This window comes from Cibotium barometz, chromosome 8 (genome assembly GCF_041138505.1).
Source record: "Cibotium barometz isolate CiBa-2024 chromosome 8, ASM4113850v1, whole genome shotgun sequence".
NCBI classification, from domain to species: domain Eukaryota; kingdom Viridiplantae; phylum Streptophyta; class Polypodiopsida; order Cyatheales; family Cibotiaceae; genus Cibotium; species Cibotium barometz.
The window spans coordinates 53,233,334-53,254,807 of NC_141053.1; the positions used below are offsets into that span (position 1 = coordinate 53,233,334).

Here is a 21,474-nt window from a genome sequence, read left to right on the forward strand (position 1 = left end):
ACTCTGCCTGGATAATCTGGTGTAGGATTGATGGTTTGCTGCTGATCATACGGGAGAACATCATGACCAGGGGCCTCTCAACTCGCTGCAAATCCTCATCGGATAAATCTAGCCCCCAGAAGGCTGCTCCATACATCAAGGCTAGTGTGACGAGGGTGTCAAAAAGCCAGCCCTTCGTCTTGGGCTCCTGGAAATGTGCCTGGAAGCACTGCTGCTCAAGTAAGCTCAAGGCTACATATCCCCACGTCACTCTGTTATGTGCTGCGAGAACCATGGTAAAGCGTGGGCCACTCAAAGTGACACCAAGGTAGACATAGGATGAGACAATCTCCATAGGATCCACTCTATATGTGAAGCTCAATCTGGATGTGAAGGGGCGAGAGGTATTGAAGACCATTACCTTGGTTTTACCAAGGTTAAACAGAGAGAGCCCGCTGAGTGCAAAAGTCATGTAAGGCATCCAACTATCTCTGAAGCCCTTTGGCCGAGTCTAAGAGGAGGACGATGTCATCTACATAAAGTAGTATGGGGACCAGCCCCGCCTAATCCATCAATGAAGCTCGAGATCTCATCAATGTAGAGGCCGAAAAGGGTGGGTGATAGAGGGCAGCCATGTTTCACCCCAATAGTGCTGGATATCTCCTGTGATGTACCTCCTGGGGCTCTCACTCGTCCGGTGACGGACTCATAGAGGGCGATGATGCTCCAAACCATGTCAAATGGGACTCCGATCTCCTGTAGACGATGTAGGAGGCGGGCTCGGGGTACAGTATCAAAAGCTTTGCGGAAATCCACAAAGCAACAGTAAATCCTCTGATGATGTGCTCTACCCTCCTCGATGATGGCACGGAGGGTGAAGATGTGGTCAAGGTTAGAGTAGCTCCTCCGAAAGCCAGCCTGTTCTGAGGCTCTGCATCCCTAGCTCTCTGCAAATGAACTGAGTTCCGCCTCTAACACTGATCCATAGAGTTTGGCCAATGTGTGGCCAATCATGATCGTCCTGTAATTATTAGGATCAAGTGGGTCTCTGGCTTTGAGGATGGGGGTGATGGTGTTAGTGGACCAAGAGGGTGGAAATCCTTCACAAAGGGCTCTATTGAACATGTAGGCTAGTAGGGGTGCCAAGGTATCATCGGCATGCGAGATGTACTCGACAGTGAGTCCCTCGTGATCTTGGGCTCGCCCATTGTGTAGTCTACAAATGGCCTTGAGAACCATGCCCTTTGTGAAGAAGGTGGAGGTGGTGGGACGGGGATCTGGTGGTGGCGGTAGGGGTGGCTAATGGGGGATATGATAGAGGGAGCGTGCATAGGAGTGCCATGTGTCCAAGCGGGTGATAGGTGTGGGAGGGCGATGTTCTCGGAGTTTCCTCCAAGCCTCTTTGCAGTTCGGCCCTAAGAAAAGTCGGTATAACTCATCCTCTTTCCGAGCATAGAACTCCCGTTTCTTGCATTGGGTGAGCCGTTGAGAAATCCGTTGCACTTGGCGCTTCGTGATTTGCCCAATTCGCACCTCATGCTTAAGACGGGAGCGTGTGGCCCAACATTCGTCATCATACCAACAGTTCTGGGGCATGGAACCACAAGGTGGCTTGGCGGTAGACCACCGCCTGCAGATGAAAGAAGCGGTGGCGGATGTGTTGAGTATGGTGGTGAGCTATGCTATGGGGGTGGATAGGGGGACAATCAGTTCCACATCCTGGAGTTGGCGGTAGATGTGGTTGGAGTAAACAAGGTCAAGCTCATGATCAAAAAGGACCCGAGTGTAATATGAGATGGCCCAGCATTCGTCATCATACCAACAGTTCTGGGGCATGGAACCACAAGGTGGCTTGGCGGTAGACCATCGCCTGCAGATGAAAGAAGCGGTGGCGGATGTGTTGAGTATGGTGGTGAGCTATGCTATGAGGGTGGATAGGGGGACAATAGGTTCCACATCCTGGAGTTGGCGGTAGATGTGGTTGGAGTAAACAAGGTCAAGCTCATGATCAAAAAGGACCCGAGTGTAATATGAGATGGGGGGTGGTGGAGGGACGGGTGGTGTACAGGTAAGAGTGAAAGAGAGGTAGGCATGGTCAGCTTCAAAAGGGGGTGGCGGGATGGAGAAGTCGGGGAGAAGGTGTGCCAAAGCCGGAGATCCCATAAGGTAGTCCACGTGCTAGTACCTCCTGAGTGAGGGAAGGAGGTGAGGGCACCGAAGGAGGGCCATCAGGACATCCCGTTATAGATGACGAGACCATGTGCAACTCCCAGCTCTAAGAAATAACTCCCATGCATTGTGACCTCTTCACGCTCCTGTGATGATCGCTGCAGCCCTATGTCAGTGATGTCTAGCTCTTGTAGTCTGATAGGGTTGTCTAGATCGAGTAGTGGGACCTGCTGACTTCCCGTCCTGGCGTTGAAATCCCAGAGCACCCAACTGTGAGAACTCCATGATATACCCATATAATGGTAAGTACAATGACTGCCATGTTGTGTGGCGTAAGGGGAGTGGCGTGGTGCAAAATAACACACAGCAATGTGGATGACTCTGTCACTGCTAAGCTGTCACATGCACTCTGCACTGTAGTGCATGGTGACAAGCTAGCTCATCATCAGCAGTGCGACATTTGTACAGTATTAGTTCCATTCAGGATGATATTTGTCGTACGTCATGAAACAGGCGCAGCTCGCTGGAGGGGGCCCACGACTGCCTGCAAGAGGAAAAGGGCAGCACAGCCTGCAGTTGTGCAGCCGCCTGCTGATGGAACCACAGCTGCCTGGTAGGGGAGGGAGAAGCAGCCGTACAGTAGGAGATGGCAGCATGCGCAGCCTGTATGGGAGAGGCAGCATGCGCAGCAGTCTTGTTTGCAGGTGGAGTGCACAGACTCCTGGAAGAGCATGCGCAACCAGCTCAGCCGCCTGGGAGCAGAGGCATAAGAGATGGTCGTCGGTTGAGTCCTACGAAAGGTGGTCGCCTTTTTTTATGGGTATTGGAGTGGTGTAAACAAATAGTGATTTCCACGCTTGCATGTGGGTGACCAGTGTAGGTAGGTGACCATGCACCCACCCCCACACACACACTAAGTGGGGCTCCCCACCTTGGCCCCTAAGTGGGTGCCCACTTTTAAGTGAGTGTGAACATAAAACCTTATAAACAAAAGGGTTAGAAATATAAAATGTTAAACCAACATGGGCAATACACTTACCACCTGTTCACATCAACCAAAACTTGTTAGAAGACAGAGCAGACTTCACGACTCACTGGCAAGCGTCCCCGCTCAGTAAGTGACACGTCAAGCAGGCAAACACAAAAATACAAGTCATGCGAAAACAGTTTCAAACATGCAGAACATGAGTGCATGTGCAAATAGTATCATGGACATATCTCCCGTTCATGGAACAAGTACAAAATATCTGTTGGCACAAAAATGGCACGACATAAAACATAAAAACCTGGTCTTCCTATGGAGTGACAGTCCCATAGGTAAGACAGTTCCAGGCACGAGCCTCCCTATGGAGTGACAGTCCCATAGGCAAAACATGGCACGAATACTGGCTCTTCCATGGCGTGACAATCCCATGGGTCGAACAAAGTCCAGGTCATACACGGGTGGCACCAGTCTGGCTCCCGTCCATACAACACCATCCTGCTAACACACGGGTGGCACCATTCTGGCTCCCGTCCATGTCAGCACAACACTGGCCTCTTCACATGAGACACCGGCCTGGCCTCAAGTGAACGAGACAAAAACTGGAGATGGACCAAATGGTTGGCCAATTGGTGACAGAGGAGATAAAGCTTGGGGATGATTGGATGATTTCAATGGTAAGAGAAGGTATTAGAAGACTCTATTCTTATATGTCAAGTTCTAAAGCTCCTGTTAACAAGCAAAGGCAACAATAAACGATAAATTTCTATAAGGTATATACATATGTTGTTTTTCAATCATATATCATTCTTAGGGGTTGAGGTATGGCCTCGGCTTCTCTATTAATTGTTAATAGTAGTGATCTATTTGATTGATTTACTATTTAAAGTTTGTATTCTTTTAAACAACAGCATATGCCTTAATTTTTTATTTTTATTTTTTTTTTCCGGAAAAAAGATCCTTCTATTAGTTAATGAGAGAACGCCATAAGGCTACAAAGCTCACCTCGCAAGGAGGGATAAAACACAGTGAACTCCTGAGCTCCACCCCCGTGGCTGGCCGCTCTCTGGGGGGGGCTACCTAGTAGTACATGTGGGAGGTGAGAAAAGCCAAATTGGAGGCCTGTAGTGCCAAGTGACATCCTCGCCCCTCGCGGTGAGGAAAGGGCCAGGCTGCCAAGTGCGGAGGAAAGCCTTGCGGCGCCCTCTCATGCGATCCGAGTCGCCCTGGAGTTTCCCCCAGTGTCCTCTCAAGGTGTGAATGATGTCCACCCAAAGGGCCTGTATGACCTCCGCCGGTGGAGTCGCCTGGCGGTCAATGGCCTCCCTGCATCGGGCTCTCCAAATGTGCCAAGCCGTCATGCTGCTGATCAACTCCCATCTATGCCCGACCCCCTCCTGAGGGGCTGCCGAAGAGAAGTCCGGCGTCGGAACCACCGCCATCACCCTGTCAGAGACCTGGATGGTCGCACTGCTAGGGACGTCCTCATATCCAAGGGCCGGGCCGCTGTCCGTGGCCCAAGCCACCGCACCCCACGTCACCAGCATCTCACCTGGTGAGCCTGCAAAAACCATCCTGAGAGCGCGCTGCCAGACCTGCTGTGCCTGTGGGCAATCCCATAAGCAGTGCCGCTGCGACTCCTGTAGCATATGCCTTAATAAAGAATGTCTTATCGCAATCTCAAGTTGAAATGCTAAAATCTTTGTGAAAAGGATTGTTTTCTTAAGAAGGTAACATGGATTCTAGTCCTATGTTTTAGTGAGTAAATGGATTGTTATCTTGGTTAAATCAAGGTACAGGTACAACTCTCCCTACCTTGACGCTGCCCCGTTCTTGTGCTTGTATAGCCGGACGGCGGAGACGTTAGTAAGGCCCGAAGTTGGCCCATGGTATCCCTTATACAATTGGGAGAATGAGGTTCGTCGATTGAGGCGAGTGATTGTGATGCTGCCTAGTTCTGAGGGCCCAAGCTAGTGCGGTGAATTAGCCCACCCTAGTGCGCAGACATCCCTCTGAGGGGCGGGAGGATCAAGCGATGGAGCCTGAGAGGGCGACAGGCCGGCTTGGGTCCTCGCGAGCGACCGACGATGAGGTGTATGGTCCCGTAGGGTTTTGCCCAGCATGTAGAGGCTGGAAGGCCGAATTCTAGATCATCGGCAGTATAAAGGAAAAGAATAAGAGAGTCGGTTTGGCTTGTATAGAATTGATTTATGTATAAATGTTTTTTTTATAAATCTTGTCTTTGACATATGAGAGGTATATGGATGCATGAAATTAAGATAATAAGACCAATTAACTTTAGAATAATAAAGACCATTTGGAAGCACAACAAAACGAGCCAAGCACATGAAATAAAGGACTCTTTAAGAACAATGTTTAGATAAAAGAAGATTTTTACCTAGTGGGGACACCACTTTGAAAGAGACAGGAGGATTTACTTAGATACTACCCCAGCTCGCGAGATGAGGACATCTCGAATCTTTTAAGTGGGGAAGATTGTAAGGTTCCTCCCAAGTCTCATGGTGTGAAGCAGTCCCCGCGCCAAAAAAAAATAATAAAAATCAAAATTTAATAAAATCCGTGAAGTCCATTTTACTCCATGAACTGCACCCTACTAGTTCACGTCGTGAAAGGGGTCTGTCGGCTAAATAATAATAATAATAATAATAATAAACTCCATGAAGTCCGTTTCACGCCTCCTTAAGGTTCACGGTGTGAAACAGTCCTTGCGCAAAAAAAAAAATCAAATTTGATAAAATTCGTGAAGTCCGTTTCACACTGTGAAGTGCACCCTGTTAGTTCACGTCGTGAAAGGGGTCCATTGGTAAAAATAATAATAATAAATTTCGTGAAGTCCGTTTCACACCTTAAGGGTTCACAGCGTCTCATGGAGTGAAACAGTCCCTACACCAAAAAATTTATTTTATTTTTGATAAAATTCGTGAAGTCCGTTTCACACCATGAACTGCACCCTGCTAGTTCACGTTGTGAAAGGGGTCCATCGATTAAAAAATAATAATAATAATAATAAAATTTCGTGAAGTTCGTTTCACACCTAAGGGTTCATGACGTGAAACCCTTAAGCGTCTCACGGTGTGTTAGAATAAGAATATTAGCTTCAAAAATCCTAAAAGAAATAAGAAGATAAGAATAGTTCTATTAAGAGATAAGTATCTCCAAAAATAGAAATTCGAATTTAGGTGATAGGAAGTCGTATTTAGAGTACTTTTATATATTTAGAGTCCATGCATACTAAAAATGTGGAAAAGCAACACGTTTCTAAAGATGGCGCGTTTGTGGCTAGGGTAATTCTATTCTAGAAGACTAGGCCAGCAGCTGTGCCTAGCATGGATGAGGAAAAAAGCGTTGTCTCTAGAAATCAAGACTAGTAGTTGTCCAAATTATGATCAATTACCCTATGGGTGATTTGATTTTTACATAGTCACAGGGGACGGAGGGGACGGAGGCTTGGAACGTCGGGACGGCGAAACGGGACGGCGCAAGGATGGGGACGGACGTCTCCCACTGGACGTTTCTGACAGGGAACGGTGACAGGGACAGCGCAGGGACAGGGACGGCGCTGTGCGGGGACGGCAGAGAGCCGTTGCGCCTGCCGTTGCTCCTGTCGTTTTTTGCGGTTGCGCCTGCCTACCCGTTTCTAGCCGTTTATAGCTGTTGGGCCTTGGCTCTTCTAGCCGTTTATGGCTGTTGGGCCTTGGCTCTTTGAGGCTTGGCCCTCTCTCTCTCTCTTGCCCTTGAGGCTTTCCTCTCTCTCTCTTGCCTATCTATATAAGAACAAGTCTCTACAAGGCTACAAGCACACACAAGTTCACAACTCTCAAGGCTTAAGCTTTCAAGGCTCAAGCTTCTTGAATCTTCTCTCTTCCAACTTCCAAGTTCCAAGCTCTAGGGCCTAGGCTCTCACCTCTCCCTCAAGCCTCTTGAGTCTTGACTCTTCCAACTTCCAAGCCTCTAGGCTCTCTCTCTCTCTCTCTCTCTCTCTCTCTCCCCTCAAGGCTCAAGAGTCAAGCCATCTTCAACCATGGCATCCTTCTCACGTGCCGGGGCTTCTCGTAGAAGGACAACGGGATGGACATGGTGGGAGGAGGTTAACTACACCACATCCATTCATGGAGGCGGTTCTCGGCCATGGGTATGCAAGCTTTGCCCGTACCGGCGAACGGGTGGCGCCAACAAAGTGCGAGCCCACCTCTTGCATGAGAGTGGGCATGAGGTGAGGTTTTGCACGAATGTCACGCCCGAGAAGAGACGGGAACTTCTTGGCAAGCTTAGCGTCTACGAAGCGGTCGAAGCGACAAGAAGGACACCACGAGTGGCCGTGGATCCCGCGACGATGGGGAGAGGAACTCAAGCCTCTACAATGGAGTCATGTGGTGGATCGGGATCATGCACACCGTCACCTTCACCATCAAGTCGGAATGTTACTCCATCCACGACACCGGCACCCTCCATCTCCACGGCCTCTCAATCATTACGTGGCCCACGGCGACAATCTACACTTGGGGAGAATTGGAACCCCAAGTTGAAGGAGGAGGTGGAAATGGCGGTGGCCTGCTTCTTCTTCCACGACCACATTGCCTTTCAAGCGGCTAGGTAAGTGCAATCGATCATTGCCAATTCATCATTCATGTTTTCATCATCCTAGTCTCCTTCTCATTAGTAAATTACTTTCTTGAATAGGTCGGAATACTTCAAGGTCATGGTTAAGAAGATTGGGGAGTATGGCTCAACCTATACGCCCCCCTCATCCGAGAGCTTGCGCACTACATTGCTCGACAAGGAGAAGCGCATTGTAGAGCAAGCGGCCGACAACACAAAGCGGCAATGGGAGGAGAACGGAGTCTCCCTCATTGTGGATGGATGGAGTGACACCCGCAAGAGGAGTATTCACGCATGGTTGCATATTCCCGCGGAGAGATGTACTTCATCTCATCTCACGATGCATCCGGCACTGGGAAGAGCGCGGATGTGCTTGCGGCGGAGTGGGCTACCACCATGGAGATCGTTGGCCCCGAGCATGTAGTGGGCTTTGTTGCGGATGGGGAGCCTTCCAATAGGGCGGCGGGAGCTATTCTCCAAGGTATGTATGGACATGTCACGGTGTCCTTTTGTATGGCTCATTGCCTAAACAACCTCCTCAAGGACATCGGGGCATTACCATGGATCAGCCCGCTCATTGAGGAGGCCAACACCATGGTCTCCTTTGTCCTCAACCACCAAAGACTTCGGCATGAGTTCAACAAGAGGTCCTGTCTCTCTCTCCTCAAATATTCCGACACCCGGTTTGCCTACAACTTTCTCATGTTGGACCGGTTGAAGGATTGTAGCGGTGCTTTGAGGGGGCTTTTCCTTAGCGACGAGTTTGTCACCATGCAAGAGTCCCATACAAACACTGGCCAAGAGTGTAGGCTACGGGCGGATGACGCCTCTTGGTGGGAGCGTGTGAAGACCACAGATGCTATGGTGAGGCCCATAGTCCACCTATTGAGGATTGTAGACGCTATGCAACCATGCATAGGCAAGGTCTACGAGGCCATGGATCGCATGATAGAGAAGTTGAAAGACTTCGTGCCTGACGAAGACAGATACGAGGAGATCCATGTCTTGTGTCTAGGAAGGTGGAATTCCTACTACTCTCCATTGCATGATGCAGCTTATGTGGTGGACCCAGAATTCCAAGGCAACAAGCAGGAGAGCGACCGGGAGGTGAGCGCTGGATGGAGGATCATCTTGGATCGTCTTGTGCCTGATGCATCGGTTAGGCGCAAGATCAGGGACCAGCTTTCGATGTACAAGTCATTTCATGGCTCCTATGGCTGTCATGATGCACAGGTTGACCGCTCCAAAGTTGGTGCTGCTCTATGGTGGGAGGACTTTGGTTCAGATGGACTGAAGCTCCAGCAGCTTGCCATCCGCATACTTAGCCAGGCCGTCAGCTCCTCTTGCTTGGAGCAACTTTGGAGTACCTACAGCCACATTGCCTCTAGGAAGAGGAACCGACTCGGGGTAGAGCGTGCCAATGACCTTGTCTTCGTCAGCGCGAACTTGCGAATGCTTTGCAAGAGCGTGACCAAGAAGGCAGATTCCTTCACCGAGTGGGAAATGAGTCAACAAGAAGAGCAACAAGAGGATGAGGTGCAGGAGCAGCATGCGAGTGAGGATGAGACTGAGGATGAGCTTGATGCTTCTTTGGCACAAGCTACCCATGACCATGAGGCGGGCACTTCACGTGGATGATCATTCATGGATCATGATTCATGGGCCTTACTACTTAGCTCTAGCCTCTAGCCTCTAGTCTTCAGCACTTTTTTGTCATTGACTCATTTGCCTCCTTAAGGCTTAGTCCTGACTCCTGAGTCATGACTCATTTTGTAACAACTTAATTATTAATATGACTCAAAAGCTTACCATTTTAGTGTAAATTTGTGCTCATTTTGATGTACTTCCAAAGTAGAATAAGCGTAGAGTAGAAATTTTTTTAAAAAAAAAAGTAATTTTTGAGTGTCGTTCCCTCCCGCGTCCCCGTTCCCTACTTATGGCCGTCCCCCGTCCCGTCCCCGTCCCCGTCCCCCCGTCACCGTCCCCCGTCCCTTGTGACTATGGATTTTTTGAAGACCACGCTTTCCCTGTGGGATAGAACTAGGTCTTACCTATGAATCGTATCCTTGAATCTCTACATGGTCAAGGTGTCGATGAGTAGGAAATTTTCTCCAAGATAAGACTTAGTGGACTATCTTAAGTGTTTCCCCTATTTTGGAAGGGGGGAAACCTCAATCCCCGGCATATACAATTGCCATGGACACCAATCCAATGTACATACATGATGAGAAAGCATGGGTGGACCAATAAGGTGGCCAAATGGTGACACCACCCCAGAGCTGCCGCCACCCAACTCAGTTCGGCCGCCGCCCATCTTTGAGATTCGAGATTTGGATTCGGACTTGGAGCTTGGACTTGGAGTTTGGACTTGGGATTTGGACTTGGAACTTGGATTTGGATTTAGACTTGGAGTTTGGACTTGGAACTTGGAATTGGATTCGGATTTGAAACTTGGACTTTAGACTGGATTTGGGCTTGGACTTGGACTTGGATTTGGAGCTTGGACTTGGAGTTTGGACTTGGGATTTGGACTTGGAACATGGAACTTGGATATTGGACTTGGATTTGGATTTGGATATTGGATCTGGTACTAGCCCGGTGAGAGATACTTGTGGATTATCCCCAAGGTGTGCTCGGCATCAGTGATCTTGTGCCTTGACATCAACATCGACTTGGACATCCTACATCGACATATCTATTTGTTTTGTATTCATTGATTGTATCGATCTTGGCCAACGTGCCCGTGGATTGTTCTTGAATAAATTCCTAAAAGGGGACAGGGCTTGTTTCCCACTCAGTGACGGCCGGCCGGTTGCATAGGGACTCACGGCCTATGAGACATCGACGGAGGACATCACTTCAAGGATAAACCTGTACTACCCGACTGCCTGTTACCTGCAGCAACAGCCCGACCGTACGTTGTTGTGTGTCGTTCGTACACTGCTGTGTGCCGACTGTACCTGTGTTGTGTGCCGCCTTGTACCTGCAACTTATACTGCCACCCCTACACCAACTTGTACTGCCACCCTATGCGCCCTAGCGCCGCCCATCGCACCTCAGATCTGTTCGCCGCCTGCTTGCGCCCAGCGCCGCCTACGACTTAGATTTGTTCGCTGCTTGCTCGCGCCCTTCCGTGTGCCACCCTGCTAAACTGTCGTGCGCCGCCTCACAACCCGCCGCCCTGTATAGTACTTGCATCTCAAATCTGCCTGACTGCAACTCCAAGATCCCTTACAAGTTTGTGGGATTTGGTAGTTTTTGACCTGAAATCGCACATTTTGTCTATTGAAATTTAGGGCTTTTCACCATTGAGCCTGCAATTGCAACATTGGCACACATTGGCATTGATTTCAACAGATTTAGTGCATAATTGCACTAGAAATTTGGGGATTTTGCAAAAATTGGCACTATTTGCATGCATTTTTGGGTGTTACAGGCACATTTACTCGACATTGGGACATTCTCCCAATTTTTTGGGCATTACAACATTTGGTACAGGTGACAATTGCTTTAGCGGATTTATAGGTGCAGATCCGGTTCAGATTTGGTCTAATTGGCTGCCTAAAAATTGGGGCTTTTTTACATTGAGCCCATTTTTGCAACATTTGATCCATTTACCATTGATTTTACCGGGATTTGAGCACTTGCAACTCTTACAAGTGTCAGCTGATCGTGTTTTTCACGGCACATGTATACATTTGTGGTTTGCTACAGTATATGTATGCCATTGTGGACACTTTGACAGATTTGCATCATCGTGCAGTACACTTGCAAATTTGGGACATGCATATGTATTTCTCGTAGGAGTTCCCTTTCAGTCCATTGATTATCCTGCTATTTATCTCCCACATTCTTACGGTTTTGTTGGGCATTGCCTACTCGTGGTGACTTGTGACAGATTTGTTGTGTTATCATGGCCAACAGTAATAATGACCTCTTTGGAATGCTATCTCAAGAGGACAAGCTCAATGGGGATAACTACCCAATGTGGACTTATATGATGCGTCATGTATTGGTTGCCAAGAATGTATGGCTATATGTGGATGGCACTGAGAAGCGTCCTCTTGCACCTGCTCTAGCGGAAGGTGAAGTGATTCCCGCTCACCCTCCTGCAAGTCCACCTCCTCGTCCTCCTCCTACTCAAGAGCAATGTACTTGGGATGCTAGGGATGCTCATGCCCATGCGTTGATTTCTCTCTCGTGCTGCAGGCATATCATTCTGCACATTCGTTCTTGCACCACTGCAAAGGGTGCTTGGGATACCTTGGCGGCGTTGTATTTAGGTCACAATGAGGGTCGTGTAGCTTACCTTTGAGGCAAGCTTGAGACTGACCGCATGCTTGAAGGTGACTCTATCGATCAGTACCTTACGCATGTGAAAGACCTACGAGAGCAACTTATTAACATTGATGAAGTCATGACAGATGGCTATCTTGTTCGGACAGTTTTGCGTAATTTGCCCGACTCTTATCAGACATTTGGCACCACTTTGCGGTTGTTGGCTGGCAATGCACCTAATGTGGTCACTTTTGACAACCTTGTGACTCTCTTGCTCAGTGAAGAGCAATCTCGTTCTAACAGGAACGACATGATGTCTGCTAAGTCAGCAATGGCTGCTCCCTTTCGTGGGAATAGATCTAGGCCTAAACCTAGCCCATCGGATCCTCCCAAGACAAAGGACAATCCTGAAAAGAAAAAGTGTTGTAATTATTGCAAGAAAACAAGGCACACCATAGAGGAATGCAAGAAGCGTATTGAGAGTGAAAAAAAAAAAGAAGTTGGCAGCTTCTTCCACAGGTGCAGATCATGCCAATTTGGCTACACATGTATCAGCCTTGACCCTTACATCTTCATCACCTACAGAGATGTCTTCTGATACCGTTGCTTTTGATGACTATGCTCTATAGTCTATACTCCTTGGTATGCATTGTCTGGCAGATGCATTTCAAGGGGGGGATTTTACTGTGATGTCTACTGGAGATGCCTTTTATGCTGTTTTCCCTTGCAGTGGGATTGTTTCTACAGTGTTGACATTGTCACTTTCTCACATGTGATATTTACTGGGAGTGCCTTCTACACACTTGGCCAATGTTGGCTTGCTCTCATGGTTTTGACATGTCACATGTATATTATTCATTGTGGGATTATGCATCTTTACACTTGCCATACATGCCACTGATCATGGCATCGCTGAGAGTTTACCCATCCTCTCATAGCATTGGCTGATGCCCACCTCAAGCCCCCACTTTTTCTCCTGATATTCAGCTTTCCCCATTGCTGAATTTTTTCTTTTATCAGCCCTACCATTGCTGATTTTTCCTCATCGGATCCTCCATTGATGAGTTTTTCTCTTGCAACTTATATTGCATGTCTCACAAGCACGACTTCTGGATCCTGTTGCCTTTACACATGCATATATCTGCTACCACTTCTTACGCTTATCACTCGTGCAGTTACAGAGCTATGCTTTGCATTCTCCTAGTAGTAGAGCTCCATCACCTCCCCCACTCATTGTACTTATTGCACACCCAGATTCAGCTTTTTTTTAGTTTAGTACTTTTTCATTTTGTTGGGATGACAGAGGATACCCCACACAGGTACACTGATTTGTCTCATAGGCCGAGTTCGGTCTTTTGGAAGACGTTAATAAAATCTTTCTTTCTTTCTTTCTTTCTTTCTTGTTGTCATTGATGTGGATTACATGCAGTTCAGCTTGGCATTTGGATGCTTGCCTTTAGGGGGTTATTATGCGATGCCTCTTGATTTGATGCAGTTGATGTCCACATGATCTTTGACATGCATTTCAGGTGATGCGTTTATGTACTTCTGTGCTCTAGCATTAGCACTATGACATTGGGACTTCTCTATTTCCCCGTCATATAGTGCTTGCTTTTCCCATTGGCACTACAGTTCATCTTTGCCATCGTGATCTCTCTTGATCACTCTTACTGTGGAGCATAGTGCAGGGCAGCATTCACAGCTCTATCACCCTGCTTCCCATTCACACCATTCACTTGAGGGGGGTTTGTTGGTCATGTCCACTCCCGGCTAGTTCAGGTGTGAACACAGCTTACTCACGGGCATTTTTTCCCTGTGATTGGACACAAGTTTTTTCCCGTGTAAACACACTTATGTGTGTTAGGCACTTTGCCCTAGGCTACTTTATGTACTCACTTGTACTTTCTATCATTATTGAGTACAACTTTTCCAACACTCACGTTTTCTCTGTGCTTGAGGTTGTGTGTGTGTGTGTGTGTGTGTGTGTGTGTGCAGGCTAGCTGCCCTCCTACCTAACAATCAGTGCCCAATAGTGGGTGTAGAACTCGATATCAAGATATGCTCTCACAAATGCACTCCACACACGCGCGCGCGCGCATAAGAGCATATATTCACACAAAACCCTTCGTACTCAGTTTCTGTCAAACCTCCGGAGATGCAGGGCAAACTCAGCCATAATGAAGCCTAGCACTAAGGGAAGTAGCAAATACAAAGAATTAGTACAACAAATAAGTAGTTGATAGGGCAAATGCACCGTTAAAGATAGAAAGAATAAGCACAATATCAACTGGCCGCAACTCGGACGAAAACTTCACAATGTGAGATCTACATGTCCGCTAATACAGCTGAATTATATACCTCGATGAATCCAGGAACATGCCCAAATTAGGCTTATGTTTGCAATTAGGCTTACCTGATACGGATAAGAAAAAGCAATTCCTGTATGGCCTTGACACGCAAATCCAGTGGGAGGTGCGTATGTTTAGGCCAGCCACCTTCGAAGACGCACTCTCGCTTGCGCAGAGTGCTGAAATAAAGCACAATGGCAGAAAGCCCAAGACTTCCCAGCTGGCTACTCCCAAGGCTACCACCTCTGGGGAAAAAGGCCAAAACCAGACGGAGTCTTCCCTAGGACAGAGCACGGGAGCCTCTGGCTCCAAGAACTCGACCAATGCGCCCAAGCTTACTCCAGACCAGAAAGAGGAGGCAGTCATGACCGGTGGCAAGTCAAGACCAGAAAGCGGAGGCAGTCAAGACCGGTGGCAAGTTGAGTGCTGAGAAGATTGCTCAGTACAAGGAGGAAAGGTGTTTCTTTTGTTATACAAAAGGACACTTCTTGGGAGTGTCCTAAGAGGACTACCGCTCCAAAGACCGCCGCCTCAGCCTCCACAATTTCAGTGGTGAGCCCAGCTCCCACACAAACCCCAATGGCTGTCCCTAGTTCTTCGAATCCCAATGCTTCAGTTGGAGCAATCATTAGTCGGGAGCAAAAGGACGCCCATGACCAAGAGTATGAGCACAACGAATTGCTCAAGACCTTTGGCAACATAGGTGGCGAGAGAGTAGTCGTCTTGTTTGACAGCGACAACACGGAGGACGTTGTCACGGAACAGGCCGCTCAGCGTGCCCGTTTCATCCCGACTTCGGTGGACAAGTAAGTTGAGGGTTTTAGCACAAGCATGACAACAAGCGTCAAGTATGAAGCTCTAGGTCCTAAGTTAGTTATTCAGGGCATAGAGTTTGTGCGTGATTTTATGGTTGCCCCTCTTGTAGGAGCAAACATAATATTGGGCATTCAGTGGTTTCAGAAGTTCCTTCTTGATGTCAAGTGGGACAAGCACACTTTCCAGATTAGTCGGAATGTGTCAAACGCCCCAATGACCATTAAGTGTGAGCCAAGAATTCCAAACTTTTCGCTCATAAGCCACTTGCAGGCTAAACGAGCAATCAGTAACGGTGCACATTGTGCGATGATCTACATCCAGACTGCCCAGACGATGGCTAGTGCTTCCGAGAAGTATTTGATGAAATGTTCCACAAGATTTTTCTTCGAGACAATCTCCCTCCCTAACTCCCCCCGTCCAAACCAAAGGACCACAAGATCGATCTCCTCCCAGGCTCGAAACCCCCGAGCAAGTTTCTATATTGCCTTTCAAAGGCAATGGAATCGGAGTTGAACCGCCAACTCCAAGAGTTGTTGCAATTTGGCTTCATCCACCCCTACGTGTCGCCATTTGCAGCACCAATCCTGATTGTCAAGAAGAAAGATGGGTCTTCTCGTTTGTGTGTCGATTATTGTGCACTCAATAAGCTGACTATCAAGAGTAGATTCCCGATGCCTCGAATAGATTATATTCTCGAGAGGCTGAATGGGGCTAAGGTGTTCTCGAAACTCGAGGCAACGGATTCGAATGACTCCACGAGCATCGGGAGGCATTCAAGAACCTCAAGGTAGCTTTGTCAGAGGCACCTTGTCTAGCACTTGCCTCGTGGGACGAGCCATTCCAATTGATCACCAATGCAAGTAACGTCGCAATCGGAGGTGTATTACAACAGAATGGTGATCCACTAGCTTACATGTCTCGTAAGTTACTGCCCACGAAAAAGAATTACTCTGTCTACGATCGAGAACTCCTAGGCCCTGAAACATTGGAAACATTTTCTTTATGGCCATGACTTTGAGACTTTCAGGCATTACACTGGATTCAGACAATGCCAAGTGCACAGTGGAGTGACCGGCAACACCGCTAGAGCCAGATATTCCAGCAATTTGGTGGTATGATTGAGTATCTTCCAAGAAAGGCCAATCCAGTGGCTGATGCTTTGAGCAAGAAGGGACAAGTAACTTTGATTCAGACCACTAGACTCGACCTTGTTGGTACGGGACTAGACAACAGAGAACACATCATCAGGAGAAGCCTACTTCTCCCAAAGGAGATATCCTCTTCCACCACCAGAAGATAGCATAGCTCTCTACTCAGATCTCAGAACCAACTTTTCATGCAGCGTCTCCAACTCTTGGAGGCCACCGTAGCAAAACCCACTCCATCAGCTACCCCCGGCTTCATCTCTCTTTTCTTTCAGATGGAACAACAAAGACAAGAAGATGAGGCCAGACGACAAGAAGAGAAAGCTGAAGCAGCAGCAAGAAAGCAACAAGAGAAAGTAGAAAGACGGGATTATGAGGAAGCCCAATGCAGGCTTGAAGAAGACCAGCGTTAGGCTGACCTCGTAGCTTGGGAGCACCAATGAGAGCTCTATCATGAGCGAAAGTAACTCAAACACAAGCGAGAAAGAGAGGCCATGCATCTACACTTCCAACATACCCTCTCTTCATTCTCTTCGCCTATCGGTGCCGCAGGCCAGCGTCCCACAACATCAATGATCGTCATCCGGACTTAGCTAAACTTTAGTAAGTATGACGGTAAGTGTGATCATTTAGTTGCATCCAAATGACGTTTGGATGTAATCCAAATGTTTGGAACGTTCACTAACATTTGGAATTGTTAGTGAACGTGCACTTTTGATTTTATAGGTTAAAAAAACGGACAAGTAAACGTCGTTTTTTTTTCTCTTTTCCTTACATGCGTGCGGCAACCTCTGTGCGGTGCTCAAGTCTTCTCTTGCGAGCGTCTCTGTGTGGTGCTCGAGTCTCTCTCTCTCTCTCTCTCTCTCTCTCTCTCTCTCTCTCCAGATTGAGCTTCACATATAGAGTGGATCCTGTGGAGATTGTCTCATCCTATGTCTACCTTGGTGTCACTTTTAGTCGCCCACGCTTTACCATGGTTCCCACTGCACATGCTAGAGTGACGCGGGGATATGTAGCCTTGAGCTTGCTTGAGCGGCAGTGCTTCCAGGCACATTTCCAGGAGCCCAGGACGAAGGGCTGGCTTTTTGACACCCTCGTCACACCAGCCTTGATGTATGGAGCAGCCTTCTAGGGGCCAGATTTATGTGATGAGGATTGGCAGTGAGTTGAGAGGCCCTTGGTCATGATGTTCTCCCATATGATCCGCAACAAACCATCGGTCCCACACCAGATTATCCAGGCAGAGTTTGTTGCAGCCCCGATGGTAGTGGATGCACTCTTCCTGACAGTTACATAGCTCCATCGCATTAGTCACATGTATCCCCACAGGTACCCGAGGGTTGCTTTGAGGCCTCCAGATAGCTAGCACTTGAGGGGCACTTTGGAGTCTGGTATGCACTAGTTTCCACTTGGTTCTCAGAATATGGGCTTTGCATGGACCGCCTAGCCCCCTTCAATACAGTTTGGACTCCCCTTTTCTCCGGCTATCTCACGAGGATACCAACGGGGTTATCTGGTTAGATCTTCTCAGCCTCTACACACATTGCACATGGATCACACCTCCGGAGCTCCCCACAAAGATGCACTTCTATAGAGATCACTTCCTCACACTTACTGAGGATGGATTCATCCAGCAGCCGGGCTACTTGAGTGTTAACATGTCCCATGCCATGCGGATTGCGATTGGCCAGATACGGGTTTCATCCCACCGCCTCAGAGTGGAGACAGGTAGAGCTGAGCGCATCTTCGGAGCTGGGAAGTTCATACAGAGACCCAGAGAGGAGAGGATCTGCCGACTATGCCACACAGAGGTTGAGACGGAGGAGCATTACATATGCCGCTGCCCAGTATACTATGAGATCCGCTGTAGGTTTCATCGTCTATTTCGTGAGGGATTCGGTCCCCTCTCTAGGATCATTGACTTCCAGGACCAATGTTGTCTGGGCCTCTTCCTGCTTGAGCTCCGCAGACACAAGGACACCTTCTTGAGAGAGCCTCGGCCCCAGTCACCCTGCCCCTCCCTCGCCAGCCAACCATCACCAATTTCTTCCGGACCGAGGAGGTGGAAGACACCGACATAGTGGATCTTGTGGACCCTCCACGAGCTTCTTTGGACCTACCTCGCCCGAGAGGAGTTCCTCATACCGAGCCTCTACACTCCAGCGTGCCCGACCCCCCCCCCCCCCCCCCCCGCGTCGGCCACAATCATCTCATTAGCTCTAGATCCAAGACATGCTCCACCGCCATCGAGCTACCTTTCCATGTGACATAGCTGAGGGAGACCTCTCGGCCATACTCATTAGCCCATGCTTGATATTTTGGAGAGTGGTATACCATCTACTGGGAGCTGATGTTGCTCTCATGTTTCTATGTTCTTAGTATTCCATGATGAGTTTCCATGGATAGTTTTGTATCACCCCAGTGAGATAGCTATGTTTATGTTTTCTTTATGTTTTATTTTCCATTCCATGATGAGATATGCTATGGACATTATTGCATCACTTTGGACTCATAGGCCCATTGGGTCTTTAGTAGACGCTTAATATGTCTTTCTTTCTTTCTCTCTCTCTCTCTTTCTCGCTCGCAAGTGTCTCTCTCTCTCCCCCCTCCCCCCCCCCAAGTGTCTCTCTCTCCCGCACACGCTCAAGTCTCTCTCTCTCTCTCTTGTCACTTGTGACTGTAACTTGTAAGTTGTGCAAAATTGAGATTAAAGGTTGTATGGAATATATTAGTAAGTGCTTTAATATTCATTGATGAATCTTCAAACTGCATATTTTAAAATTTAATAAGTAAACTATATATATATATATATATATATATATATATAAAATCTTTTCAGCATGTTTTTTTAAACGTTTTCCAAACGTACTAAACGTATCGTTCCTACGTTTGGAACCACCTTGTGAATCAGCTGTCAATCAATTTATTCATTAGTTTAATGCATATTTTCCTTTGGCTAAGCTAATAGATCTGCAAGAGAAAGACCATGTAGCGGCTCCCCACCTTACAAGCGAGGCAATAACTTGGTGACAACATTGGTCTAGTTTACATACAAACCTGACCCCACAGGTGTCACAACTTTTCAGTGGGACACCTTCGTCCATGACCTGAAGATCAGATTTCTCCCAACCCAGTATTTGACCAACCTGGCAGATGAGTTCTATGGACTCAAACAGAATGGGTCGCTCGTGCTTCAGTTTTTCTGTGAGGTTATCACTTTAGCACAGCAAGTAGGGTTATCTGAGCGGACCAAGATGGCCTAATTCATTTGTGGATTGGATTGTAACATTCGGTTTACAGTTCATAACTTTGAGCCGAGTACCTATGATAGGGCTTTGACTCTCTCTCAAAATGAGGAAATGAAGATGAACGGAGGCAAGCCAAAACAACTGCAGTCCAATACTAAACCCTAGCATCAACAGTCTTCTTCGCAGCTAGGGAAGGGTACTTCGTCTTCTAAAGACACTAAGAAGGATAATAATTCTAGCTCTAGTTCAGGGAGTTAAGCATCCAAGCCTAAGAACCCTCGAGGGAAAGGGTAAAGCAGGCATCACTGGAGGCTATCTTCTTCTAGAGGAGCAAAGGAAGTATCAGTCAGAAAACCGATGTTTCTACTGTCATACTATTGGGCATAGTAAGAAGGATTGTTAGAAATGGCAAGTGGAGCAAGCCTCCATGTAGCTTTCTACCACAGTTTCCACAGTATCTTCCGCTCCTCCATCATCACCTGCGATCACCAATGCGGTTCAGCTCTTACCTTCTATGCATCCCATGCCATCCGTGGTGCTTGATGCTAAGTAGAAGGGTGAGGCTGAAGCCACAAAGAAAAGCCTTATCCGATCTTATGGCTCTGCCAAGGACCGCCAGTTTGTAGTCCTTTTTGACATGGGCACTACATCGAAGAGTGGCAGAAGAGGCTTGCAAAGCTGAAAGCTAAAAGCTGATGAAGACTTTGCAAAATCCACTTCTTCTACCTTTGACGAGAACAAAAAGCAGCAGCTAGAAGAAAAAGTAAACCTAGTCCAGGATGATTGGGTTTTCCAACCACATTATTAGTGGGAATATAAACAAGTGCTAGGCAATTGTGTAAACTAGCACTGTATGTAGACTTTAAATAAAGCGGTTCCAATTTGTGCAACCACTAGTGTGTGTAAGTCTCTTGTGTGGGAGAAGCCTCTTAGAAGGATATTATGTGAAGTAGTGATGTGGGGCAAAGTGACACCTATTAGGGACACTTGGCATCGTATTTGGCATACGGCATATGTGGTGACAACATATGCTTCAGAATATGTGAAGGGGTTCTCTCCTATAAAAAGGACCTATGTCTATAATGGATTTATGCTTTCCACTACTCTTGGACTCCCTCAATCCCTTTGCCCTTGTGCAGATCATCTTGTTGGTCATCATCTCTCTCTCTCCTTGCCACTAGCTGTGATCTTGCTCTCTTGCACTAGGCACACCTCACCCCATCTTGTCTACAGCTGTGTAGTATCCCCGATGCGTTACAGAATGGGTGTGCTCTCTATGTACTTCAGATTTACTGTTAGTCTGCCTTTCTTCACTTCATGGTCGTGCTGTCCGGGATGAGAACTAGTAGCTTTTTGTTGGAAGAGAGAGGAATCCAAAGAGTGTGAATGTCGCGAATGCTTTCTAGGCTTCTTGGAGTGGTTCTCCTGGCTGTGATGCTAATGGGAGGTACTATGAAACTGTGTGAGAGACACCACCTGTTTATAATCCATCAATTGGGGTTGGGTTCAGGGTTTAAATTCATGAACATATGTAAAATGTGGTCTCTCATTGTGCTTCACAAGTAACATGTCCATATATATTTGGGAGTGAGGTTTCGGTGCTTCACTGGTAAGTTGGTTGCAATGCTTCAGTGGTGATTTTTTTTCACAATGATGCTTTCTAACTGATGATTGCTATACTTAACAAAGACCTTTTCCTCATCAAGCATGCTTTTATTTTGCAGTTATGTCTGAGGACATGGTGAATGATGGCTATCAAGAAATCATTAACATTGATATCTCCTCAGTTGTAATTGAGGCAATGCAGAAGAAGTATAAAGACTTTCCTCAGCTCAAATGTATCCATTTGCAGAAATGCTGCGTAGTTTGCAAGAAAATCACTGTGTTTC

At 47.5% G+C, this 21,474-nt stretch overlaps 1 protein-coding gene across 4 annotated transcripts in view; it reads left to right on the plus strand.

Moving 5' to 3' along the window:
• The window catches only part of LOC147636399 (uncharacterized), a 42,991-nt gene that overhangs the window by 19,398 nt on the left and 2,119 nt on the right, over positions 1-21,474 (plus strand). For all 4 annotated transcript variants that reach the window (XM_086801837.1, XM_086801836.1, XM_086801839.1 and 1 more), the window contains exon 2: positions 21,310-21,423. In XM_086801837.1, the coding sequence (XP_086657963.1) occupies positions 21,310-21,423 (114 nt within the window). The remainder of the gene's footprint in view (positions 1-21,309; positions 21,424-21,474) is intronic.